At 41.4% G+C, this 12,416-nt stretch overlaps 1 protein-coding gene across 5 annotated transcripts in view; it reads left to right on the top strand.

Moving 5' to 3' along the window:
• NT5C1B (5'-nucleotidase, cytosolic IB) overlaps positions 1–10,825 on the top strand; it is a 48,022-nt gene extending 37,197 nt beyond the window's left edge. For 3 of the 5 annotated variants that reach the window (XM_074285394.1, XM_074285393.1, XM_074285390.1), the window contains 3 exons: positions 4,755–4,877; positions 8,491–8,681; positions 10,455–10,825. In XM_074285394.1, coding sequence (XP_074141495.1) covers positions 4,755–4,877; positions 8,491–8,681; positions 10,455–10,808 — 668 coding nt within the window. In that variant the 3' untranslated portion in view covers positions 10,809–10,825. The remainder of the gene's footprint in view (positions 1–4,754; positions 4,878–8,490; positions 8,682–10,454) is intronic. The other 2 variants (XM_074285391.1, XM_074285392.1) reach the window with 2 other exon arrangements.
• The last annotated feature ends 1,591 nt before the right edge of the window (positions 10,826–12,416 follow it).

Genomic DNA, 12,416 nt, shown 5'->3' with positions numbered 1-12,416 from the left:
TGTGTGTCATAAATATCTTTGCGTGTCTGTGTGTCTGTGCTGTGTGTGTACAAGCCAATGTGTATCTAGATATATCTATCTGTGTCTGCACACATGAGTGATCCTGTGTGTGTGTGTTCCCCCTTTAATGGACTGAGAGCCTCTAAACTTCACGCCAAAAAGGTTTCAGGAAGAAAGTGACTGATGCTTCAGTAGTTTTCTGAGCAGAATCATTTGGAAGTGAGACAAGTCCAAGAAACATTGCAAAGACACACAATAAGAACCTACACTAGGGAGGGGCAGGAAAGGGGGAGGGAAGAGAATAAGCAATTCTAAAGTTCCTCTTATGTGTCAGACACATGAGCGAAGAGCATTTTATATTCTCTCATTTAATCCTCAGAATGCCCTTGGGAGATAGGTCTTATTTCTGTCTCCATTTTAAAGATGAGGAACCTGAGGCAGGCGTGAGCCAGGGTCACTGAGTCAGTAAGCTTCTGAGGTGAGATTTGAACTCATCTAATTCCAGGACCAGCATCACATGCAGGGTGACATTGGCTGCCTCTGGGGGGAAACACTTTCCTAATATTATTTCCTTTGCTAATAATGAAAACTGTCCAAAAGCAGAATGGCCTGTCTGATGAGGGGATGGTTTCCTTCCTTTGGAAGTCTTCAAGCAGAGTCTGAACAACTGGTTATGTTAAGCAGAGCCGGAACAGGTGGTGGCTACAGCTCCTTAACAATCAAATTCCAGGAAGTTGGTTTTGAGTTGTTAATTTGAAATAGTCAATTGGCATTGCTTAAGCATCTACTATGTGCCAGGCATTCTGGTAAATGTTGGGAAGAATGCAACAAAAAGTAAAAAAAGAAAAACAAAAATCCAGTCTGTGTTCTTAAGGAGCTCTTAATCTAATGGGGGACACAACATATAAACACAATGTAAAAGCAAGCTGGAGGCAGGACACAGTTTGGATCATCTCAGAGGAAGACTCTAGGGTTATGGGGGACTGGGGACGGCTTTTGGCAGAGGTGAGAAGAGATGCTGAGGCAGTGAATGAGACAGATATGAGCATGAAGCAGCTGGAGATTGTAATCCCATAATCCTCTAGGACACAGAAGAGGGAAGGGAAAAAAAGATGACTAGTAGAAAAGTCCCTAAATAGGAATGCGAACATCTGATTCCAAAAGCTGGGTCTGTAGCTCTCTGTCTGACCTGTCCAAGTTATAACCTCCTTGGGCTTGAGAATAACTGGGGACAGAAATACATTTCACTAACAGGGAAAGGGAGGGAAAGGGAGAAAGCAGCAGAAGGGCTGTTCAAGCTTTAGAGTTGCCTGATTCTGCACTTCTCAAAGCCCGCCATCAAATAGACACTTGGGCGATCCTATTGAGTGCCCAGAGTGGCGCTGGGAGTAGGGACTGCAGCTAGAATAAGCACTCTACTAGAGGTAGGAGGACTTTAATTCAAAGCCTGCCACAGACACTAATAACTCCATGAGCCTCAGCAAGTTATGCAAGACCTTGTCATCATCATCAGAGTTCCACTCTTCCCTGAAGCTGATTATGGATAATTTGAGCTTTGGTATCCTCAGTTTGAAAATGGGACTATAGAATCTACCTTCTCTAAATCATAACATTAATCTAACCCAATTTAACAAATGTTAAGTACTTCTTGTCAGCATGCTGAGTTCTCACAATCCAAGACAAGAACAAAAGAGGCCCTGCCCTCAAGAAACTATATTCTGTTTGGATGGGAAAGGGGAAATCATAACACACACACACACACACACACACACACACACACACACACACAAGATATAAATAATTTTGAGAGAGAATGACAGAGAGAGGAAGAGACAGAAACAGAGGGAGAAATGAATAAGAGAGATATAGATACAGAAACAGATAGAGGGAGGAAAAGGATGGGAGAAGAAATAAGGAAAGAGCTCATGTAGGGGATGGTAGCTGAACTGTACTTTGAAGGAAATTAGATATTCTTTGAGAAGGAAGGAATACATTGAACACTTAGGAAAGACTATTTGTATCCCAGTAAAAGACTGGGGGACAAGTAGTTGGTGAGTCTGATTGTAATAGAGAGTTTGTGAATGAGAGTGTCATAAAATTTGAGTTTTCTGAGCCACTTTTCCTTGTTTTGAAAAAAAGGCAAAAAAAGGGGGGGAATGGAGCTCTACATTATGTATCAACTTTCAATTCCAATGTTTCTAAGGTCAAATGAGTCTATCCAGTCATCTATTTAATTACTATCTTTATGAAGCTAGGTGGCACAGTGGATAGAGCACCTGGACTGAGACCTGAATTTAAATCTAACATTAGATACTTACTAGCTTTGGACCCCGAAAAAAATCACTTAACCCTGTATGCCTCAGTTTCTTCATCTGTAAAAGGAGCTGGAGACTGAAATGGCAAACCATTTCTAAGATGAGGTCTGCCTGCCTCAAGACTTTCCCCATTCCAGTCCATCCTCCATTCAACCAGTAACATGATTTTTTAAAGTACAAATCTATGTCACCTTCCTTCTCAATCCTTCCCTCTTTCCCCTACCCTCAAACTCCAGTAACTTCCTATCTTCAAGATCAAATAAAAAATCCTCTATTATTCAGTCTTTTATGATCTGCCCCCCAAAACATATACACACACACCCTTTTCAAGCTTCTTATATTTTAACTGATCCCCATTTACTCTTCAAATCAGTCAAAATGACCTTGTTGTTCTTCCAATAAGACACTCCCAACTCTGAGAATTTATTCATGTTTTCCCTATTGCCTAAAATATTTCTCCTCTTCTTTTCCCCATTCTGGTTTCTCTGGGTTCTTTCAAAACTGAGAAAAAATCCCACCTTTTATAAGAAACCTTCCCAACCTATTTTAATTTTAATGTCCTCCCTCTGTGAATTATTTCCAATTTATGTTATATAGAGCTTGGTTATACAGTTGTTTGCCTGTTGTTTCCTCCTTTAAATTATGAGCTCTTTATGAGAAGGTTCTGTCTTTTGTCATTCTTTGAATCCCTAACTCTTAGGAGAGGGGAAATATGTGGCACATTATAGACACTTAAAAAATTCTGTTGATTGATTGAATATAAGCTACTATCAGGGCAGCTAGGTGGTGCAGTGAATAGAGCACCAGCCCTGAAGTCAGGAGGACCTGAGTTCAAATATGGTCTCAGACACTTAACACTTCCTGGCTATGTGACCCTGGGCAAGTCACTTAACCCTAATTGCCTCAGAAAAAAAAAAAAAAAAAAAAAAAAAAGGAAAAAAAAGAATATAATTATTTGTACATAAATGTTTGCAAATTGACTAAAAACCAATTTTTGGATAAATATAAGACCCTGAACTCTCAGTTCCCCTGCAGGCTGCTTTAAGGATCTAACATTTAATTAATAACATCTGCTGGCTAATAGACTTTTCAAAAACAAGTTGTTCTTCAGTTATATCTAACTCTTTGTGACTCTTTTAGGGGTTTTCTTGGTAGAGATACTAGAGTAGTTTTCCATTTCCTTTTCTAGGTCATTTTGCAAATGAGAAACTAAGGCAAACAGGTTACATGACTTGCCCAGAGGCCAGATTTGAACTCAGGAAGATGAGTATTCCTGACTCTAAGTCTGGCACTCTATTCACTGTAACCATCTAGTTGCCTGTTTAAGTACATTGTCTAGTGCTATTTATAACACTAAAGAATCATTGGAAGCATTTTGCTTCTTAAGAAAAATAACGCAACATAGACAAACCTCAATCCATGCACAAGGATTCTAACTCTTCATGCTCTCATTTCCACATGTGAAAGATGGAGCTTTTGACTATAGTTGATTATAAAGCCAGAATGATGTTCACTTCCTTTTTTCCCTATGAAATCATAATGGGTATAACTTCTACTTCACTTTCTGATTTTGGAAGCACGATAGTTACTCAACAAGCACTGCTTAAGCACCTACTATGAGGCAGGCGTTGGGCACTGGACTCCTAGCACTAGGGATACAAAGTAAGGCACAATTAATCCTGGATCTCAGAGAACTTGACAAGATAAATTGGGGATCATTCATAGAGGGAAAGAAAGCACTAGCATTAAGGAGAATTGGGAAAGGCTTCTTGTAGAAACTGAGCTTTGAACTATGATCCGAAAGCATCCAAAGCTCTCAGGGGACAGAGATGAAAAGGGAGAATACTCTAGGCTTTGGGAGTTAGAAGATGAGTATTCACTTATTTCCACTTAAGAGGTGAGGATGCAGTCATGTGTCCATGGTACCAAAAACATAATTGTCCAAAGTAGTATCTGACTTCTCCTGACTTCAGCTACTAAGTTCTCACCAGTCTACCAAAGAGTGTCTTTGAAAAGAACTGACACATTCAGTCAGTCCTATCAGTCACTTGCCCCTCTACTGAGATTTGTTGTTGTCCCATAAGCAGACAAGTAGTTTGTAAATTCAAGTCAACATCAATTCTGTGATACAAAGATAAAAACATCCTCGGCTTCAGAGATGATAAAGAAAACACAGTAGTTTCCCAGAAGCCCAGAATATGTGGGCATTTTCATGACTAAATGACTTCTGACCTCTTTCTAGATCTAAAATTCTGTGAATCCATGAAATATTAGCACTACTTATTATGAAGTGCATACAAGAATCCTCTGAAAAAAAATCTTTTTTAAGTTGTAAAGCCAAAATATAAACAGTTCTTCCAGTAAGCAATAGTGCCAACATATAAGCTGAATGTGTGTATGTTTCCCTAATATAACTGTGGTTTTCTTGTCTGTTCATAGGCTTATTAATTGACCGCTTCTGCCTGACTGGCGGAGAAAGCCCTATTGGCTATCTAAAGACGTATCTTACAAACTTATATCTTTCTGCAGATTCTGATAAGGTACAAGAAGCCATAGAAGAAGGTAGGGGTCTGTTGTTTGTTTGTTTAATACTTCTCATCAATTCATTGAGGCATTTACTAAGTACTCAAATCTAGAGAGAGGTATTAGAACTATATTTTATTAGAATACAGACATGACAGATAAAATAAATCCTTCCTCCAATGTAGGTTGGCATTTTCTTTGCATCTAACAGTCTCAGAAAATACTGAATGGCTGTGACTTGTGTAGGGTCAATTAGCTGGGGCATGTTGAAGACAAGAGAACACAATCCTTCCTGGCTCTGAGGATGCCTTGCTTTTCTCCACACCACACTATATCACTTCTTCTTGAGTCATTTTCTTTTTTGGCTAAGTAGTCGTGATAGCTACTAGCTCACTTTACCTGCTGGGTCAGTGCTTGACCCCATGAGCTCTACCCCCAAGTGACTCCCCACAATCAGCACTACAGCATGCAGTTACTCATCTATAAATCAAACCATGTTTCCCCGACCTCTTTCCCATTCAAAACAACACAAAGAAAAGAAAAAAATTGATGCAGCTCAACCTTTAGTGACTCCCTGTCACTTCCAAGATAAATCCCAAGCTCTCTGGACTGTCATTCCAGGCCCCTGTAATCTGCCTCCAATCTCCACTTCTAGGCCAATGCTCTACATCAGGTTCTTCACATGAAAGTTTTGCTTCATTCAGTCTGATCTACCATCCTCACTGAATTTGTGCTCATCTTTCTTCTTTGTTCCTGCCTTTTTCCAATCCTACTTCCATTCAATTCAAAAATAAAGAAACACAAGATGGTACCAATAAGGGGATCTAATCCACTTTAAACATAGTACATAAGATAATTTAGAAGAAAAAATTTTTGAATGCAAACTCACAACATATCACATCAGGAATCATAAGTTTGCTTTAAATACATTTAGTTTGCTAGTGACACAATCAAATGAGAAGCCTCGTTGTATTCATCAAGTTTAAAAGATAAAACATTCCTAGACACATTCAATTGTACTGATCTCATATACATCTCCAAACTGAATTTCTACCAGCCAATAACAATGGTCCTTGTTTACTCCCCTATAGTTCATTCATTCACACTTGTATCTTTTTATGTTTCTTTTAACTCCTTTGTTGGAACATCAAAGTTTTTGCACAACTCTGTCTTTTCATCAGCAATACTTAGAAATGCTCTACTTCATTAAAGATCCAATTTCTCCACTGTGGCCATTATACTCAGTTGTATTGGATATGTTATTGTTGGCTATAATCCCTAGAATATCGAATTCTAAGTTCTTTGCTCCTTTATACTTGAAGCAACTTAATAGTGTGTGATCCTGACTACAGCTCCTTAGTATTTGAAGCTTTTCTTGATAGCTAGTTGAAGCTTTTCTTCGATGTGGAGACTGGATTTTGGCTGTGATGTCCCTAGCAGTTTTAATTTTGGAGATGCTTTCAGAAGGTAATTGTGGCTTCTTTCCTTTTCTTCCTTTCCCCTCAGTTCTAAAATATCTGGATAGTTTTCTTTTATGATTTATGAATATCTGTTGCATAGGTCCTTTTAAAAGTTGTAGCATTTATATAGTTGAATGATTCTTCATTTTTTTCTCCTAAATCTGTTTTCCAGGTCCATTTTATTTGTTTGTTTGCTGTGAGACAACTTATATTTTCTTCTATTTTTTTCAGTCTTTTGACTTGGGTTTAATATTTCTACTTGTCTCAAGAAGTCATCGGGCTTCTATTTGGTCCATTCTAGTTTTCAGGGAATTTATGGCTTCAACAAGGTTTCATATCACTTCTTCCAAGCTATTAATTCCTTTTCCAATCTTTTTTCCCCCATAGTTCTCATGTTTTCCATTTTCCCCTTGGCTTTTATTTCATTTATACAAAAAAAGATTAACTTTAAAAAAAACTTTAGTCTCTTTTAGGAATTCTTATTGAATTTTGCTCATTGTGTTTTTCTCTGAGAATTTGTTTGTAGATATTTTGGAATCATTCTTTTCTTCTGGGTTTGTACTGAAATGGACTGACACGAGATAGACAGCTCGGACCAGATTATTCAATTTAAAGCATCATTTATTAGCCGGCCGGCGACTGACTCCGCTAGACAGGCTAGTAGAGATCACCCCTGAGTCTCCAGTGAGACAGACTTTTAAGCATATTTGCCACTCCTTGGTACAGCCTTGTGGTTACAAGTTTCCTTGACATAGTGACTCGACTTTCCACTTACAAGGGGAAAAATAGGGGGCTTACAGGATATCTGACATTGTTAGGCAAGCATTCTATCTAAACATTGTAAACACTTCCCTTAATTTAGTTTAAGCAACGTTTTCCAATGTCAGACTCCTGAGATTTTGTTTTATGCCTTGACTGATTTTTATTATGATATGGCCTTATTTAAATAGAATAATTTCTATTGTGACCCTTTCCAATGAATCTTGAACAATCTTGATGCATGGATAGGAAATACTTAGTGACAGAAGCCTCTGTATGATAGCCTTCCTTTCCATTAAATCATCTTTTCTTTTGTTTTTTAAAATTCACACTCAATAAGCACAAAGAAATCCTAAATTATCTTCAGCTTTTTTTATTGTGATATGGAAAGATTTAGGCCAGTGTTCATTATTGCTTGTGAAAGAAATCATCAGTGATGTCCTCAATTTCTATACACTTGACCCACACCAAGATTTGGTGGGAATGATCCAGTGGGCTTCCAAGCTGGTCGTCACTATGTTTTCTTTGACATCTTTTTCTGTATTAATAAGTCTCAAAATGGATTTGCATGTCTTTGAGATCTTTCACTCCTCAAGATAACTATATGTATATATATATATATATGTATATATATGTATATATAAACAGTAATATATACATACACACAGTAATTCCAGAAAACATGCAACATACAATTACATAGTCTCCAGCAAGGAGAAATAGCCAAGATTTACTCTATAAATCTGGTTGCATCATTTATATTTAATCCAGTGCATCTGCTCTACCTGTCCCTAATTCCTCCAGAATGAGATATAAAATCCTTGACATTTAAAGTCCTTTATAGTTTGTCTTCTTCCTACCTTTCCGGGCTTTTTATGTCTGACCCCTCCCATTCGCTCTGCTCTTTCTATTAGCAATAGCTTTGAGGGTGTTTTCTGTACAGGACTCCCCATCTCCTATCTCTCAGGCTTAGAATGTTATTTCCCTTCATGTCTGTCTTTTATTTCTGCTTTTTTTAAGACTTAGCTCAAAGACCACCTATTGTAGGAAACCTTGAAAAAATTTTCCTAGGGTATATTCTCTTCCTCTGAAATTATTTCCCACCTGCTTTGAATAAAGAAGAAAAGACTGAGAATGAAACCCTTTCTATACACACTCAGCAGAGTATGCAGTGAGATACTGGGAAGTGGGGCCATATTATCATGGTAAATTTGATACATATTTTTTAAATATCTGCAGTCTTTAGTAGAGATTCATACTTTGACAAACAATCCTCTTTTTTTCATTATTTTTTTGTATATGAGAATGTCCATCTTTATTAATGTACATTAACTTCATGATAAAAAAAAAAAAAAAAAAAAAAAAAAGTTTAAACAAAGGTGGAGCCGGGCAATCTGAGAGGATGCTAATAGGGCTGTTGCCATTGTTTCTAGGGATTGCTGCAGCAACAATGTACTTGGGGAACAAAGACTTGCCATTCTTGGATACACAACTCCGAGTAGCCTTTGATGGGGACGCTATCCTTTTTTCGGATGATTTTGATCAAAATAGTAATAAGAAAGAATCAGAAAAAAACATTCATCAAGAATCAACAAGTTTTAGAAAGAACAAGTATCTTGTTCAGGTATGGTGAACAATTCTTTCCTAGAGCCCATAAATGAATCTAATCCAAACCTTCCTTTTTCTAGTGTGAAAAGTGATTCAATTCCCTGGCTTTCATGGTTGTGATTGTGCTGGGTTCCTCACTGATATCTCCTTCTCAATGTGATAAAATCACCCAATTTCAGCATTTTTAAAGGAACTTTTGTTTGCCCGAGTCCATCCCACACAGGGAAAAGCCTCCTGTCTGTAACATTCCAGATAAGGGGTTGCTTGAAGGCCTGCCCAATTTAGGAGGTTTAACCTGACATCCAGCCTACATTTGTCCCCTTGCAACATCCTTTTTTTTGCTTCTAGTGCTTCTTTCTGAAGACACAGAACAAGTCTTCTCCCACTTCCATGTGCCTCTGTTGACATCCACTCATGTGGATTCTGCATTTCCTCACACAAAGATCTCTACTGAAAAGTGAAATGCTACCCCATGCCCTCCACTGCCGCCACCAGCAGCCATTTATATGACACTCTCCTTTTGAAAAGAGATGTGAACCGCCATCATCATCAAGGTGTGTGATGGACTTTGCATGGGGTCCTGGAGGAGAGTGCTTGCTTGCTTACCACGTCTCCAGATCCCACCAGCTTTTTGTAGACAAGTGACTGTTTTATTTCCTTGTGCCCACGATGCCAGCATCCGTATAAAAGCTTCTTGGGCCGAGGCCCGGACTGCCTCCATTATCCTGCCTCTGATCTGGGCTCCGCTCCTGGGTACTCTGGCTTCACTGCCAGACCCGGGCACGTTCCCTTTCTCTTCCCCTGGTAGGAAAGTGTCCCTGCCAGATTTGGTAAGGTGTTCCAGCCGGCCTCCTGCTTAGGATTGGCGCCAGGCCCAAAAACCCAGACCATTGTCAGACTCCTCTTAGACAGCCATCCACTTTCCAAATTAGCTTGAATTGGAACAACGGTACAAATATTGCTTATGGCCCTAAAAGCCTCCGTTCTTCTCCTGAACCCCAAGGCTTCCTCCATGATGCCTTCAATCAGTAGCTTTTGGGCCTTGAGAAGCCGCCAGGCTGGACAGGTGTGTGTGTGTGGGGGGGGGATCTGCCCTGCCCTGAGTTGACAACATGGATGACTAGGAGGCACATGGTCACTCCTTAGCAGGGAGTCGTCCTCTACCAGGAGTCAAACCTTCTTATTCCAGGGCTCTATTTGCCCAGGGTTTTCAGCTCGAAGGGGGCATTTACACCGAGCTGGGCAGTGCCCACACAACAGCTTTTGTCTCTTTCTATGTAATGAGTCCCCAGGAGGTGCTCCATTCACTGGGCTGGGCTGGAAGCTGCTTGAGGTCTTGGGCATAAAATCCCAGATGGAAGTCAGTATCAGACAAGCACAGTCCCAGAGAAAGAGAGGGAAAAAGAGTGAGAGACAGAGAGGCCATGGGCTTGGAGCTCGGGTCATCAGAGATGGGGCAGAGCCAGGAGGGAGAGGGCACGGAGAACCAGGGTCTGGGAGGGGTCATGAAGGAAGAGGTGCTCTCCTCTCACCCACGGGACTGTGGGATCGGGATGTCCTGTCCATGAGGGCAAGTGCTTCTGAGCTCTCAGTTATCCTTTTTTTCATCAGCAAATGAGGGAGAAGATATGGGGAAATCAAGGCCTGGAGAGATCCAGCAGGCTGCCTCCCCCCCAGCCTGTCTCTGTAGCCCAATAACAAAGACCCAGTCTGAGTCTGGTGCAAAGTGCCTGGGACATCCCCAAGCTCCTTCTAACGTCCTTCATCAATGCTGTCTCTCCGTTCCCAGGGTCCCTTGAAACGATTCCTAGAAGACTTAGGGCGCCTGCAAAAGAAGTTTTACGCCAAAGACGAGCGGCTGCTCTGCCCCATCAGGACCTATCTCATCACAGCCAGGAGCGCGGCCAACTCGGGGGCCTGTGTGCTCAAGAGACTACGGACCTGGGGCCTCGAGATTGATGAGGCGCTCTTCCTGGCGGGGGCCCCCAAGGGGCCTATTTTGGTCAAAATCCGTCCCCATATCTTCTTTGATGATGACATGTTCCACATAAAGGAAGCACAGAAGTATGGCAGTTTAGTAGGCAATGTACCCTACTCCAGCGTCTGGAGAGGAAGCCAAAATCAGGAAGTTGAGAAGAAATAAAAATGGAGTGTTACTCATCTGGCCTCTTGGTCTGTTCTTGCTGAGTTTAGTCATTGTCTGAGGAAAGGAGGCGGGAGAACAACAAGAGGTGGGGCTGAGAGCCAAAGAGACAGAGAGAGACAGAGAGGGAGAGATGGAAAGAAGGGAGGGAGGGGGAGAAAGGGGAGTGGGGGGAAGGACAGGGAGGGACAGGGAAAGGATCTGGTATTGTGCCTACTGGGTAAAACAGCAGAAGACAAAACCAGGCCCAGCCTCTTGGAAAAGATGTCAAAGGGATGTTTTCATCTCTCATGAATCTCAGCACATGCTCATGAATCTTTCTGTGACCAATTCAATCCTGGGTTGAACTATGATTATATTTGAAGAGCTCTTTATGCTGCATTTTTGTCACCACAATAAAAATCTCTACTATTAACAGCATGTCGACCATGAGCTCAGACAGCACAGCGAATGTCAGGCAGAGGCTCCCGAAGCGCCTCAAGCTCACGGTCCCCAAGCTGCATCAAATACTTCTCCCAGCCCATGAGGCAAACTCTCCCTGTCCCAGCGATCCGGCTGCAATCACTTTATTTCTAAAGATGAGGAAGCTGCTCTGACCTGTTTATAACCACAATGCCTGGAGCCTAACGTGATGTCTCTTAACTTATTATCAAGATCCTACTGAACCACAGAGCTGAGAGGAACCGTCTTTGCATTTGGGCCTAAGCCACAAGAAGAGAAACTTAGGATGGATGCCATGGGAACGGGCCACGTTCACTAGAAAGGTGAAGGTAAAATGGGTGAGCTGGAGCCGAAAGCTGCCGTCCAGGCCTGGGACGGTTCTCCACCCCCCCAGCCTCGTGTGCCATCTCTAGGCGTATTCTGTGCCATGGTAGTGCCATTAGCTCTTCATGATGATCCTGAGGGGAGACTGCCCTGTGTAGGAGAGTGAAAGCTCCCAGCTTCTGATGCCTACATAAGGCTGCTTGGAGGTCAGCTCTATTCCAGAATCCCCTACACATTTTAGTGGGAACCTCTGCCCCAAAGACCAACTCTCAGCCAGTTGCTCCTTACAGGCTTGATAAGAGCAAAGCATCCTGGGAAAGATCCTGCTTTTCCCCGATAGGCCAGATAAGCTGCTATGGCCACCCTCTACTACGCTGATTTAGAAAGGACAGTTCTTTCTGCTAAAAGCAAAGTGATTCTTATTAATCAACAGTCATTAGTTAAGCACAAAGATGTACCAGGCATTGTACTAAGCACTCGGGATACAGAGAAAAAATCCTGCCCTCAAGAAGCTTAGGTCCTTTTTTAAAATGAAATTTCATATTTTCCATATAACAACTGATTTTCTCTTCTAACTATATACACCCACCATCACAAGTAAAAAAGGCTGGGGGAAGTCTTTAAGCAAAACGGACTCTCAGTAGCTATCCTTCTCCTCCCAAAAGGAGTGATATTCATTCCTTCCCTTCCCTCGACCGGCCCTTGGTCAGAAGGAAAAGAACATGCTTCCCCATGAGCATCCCCTTTGGACCCTTGGCTGGGCACTGCGCTGATCCAGGTCCTCTTTTCCTTCGGGTGCCTTGGCCATTGTATAAAGTGTCCCCTCCCTTGTGCTCTCTTCTC

The sequence above is a fragment of the Sminthopsis crassicaudata genome, chromosome 2 (assembly GCF_048593235.1).
Source record: "Sminthopsis crassicaudata isolate SCR6 chromosome 2, ASM4859323v1, whole genome shotgun sequence".
In the NCBI taxonomy this organism is placed as follows: domain Eukaryota; kingdom Metazoa; phylum Chordata; class Mammalia; order Dasyuromorphia; family Dasyuridae; genus Sminthopsis; species Sminthopsis crassicaudata.
This window is presented reverse-complemented; position numbering and strand designations above follow the sequence as displayed.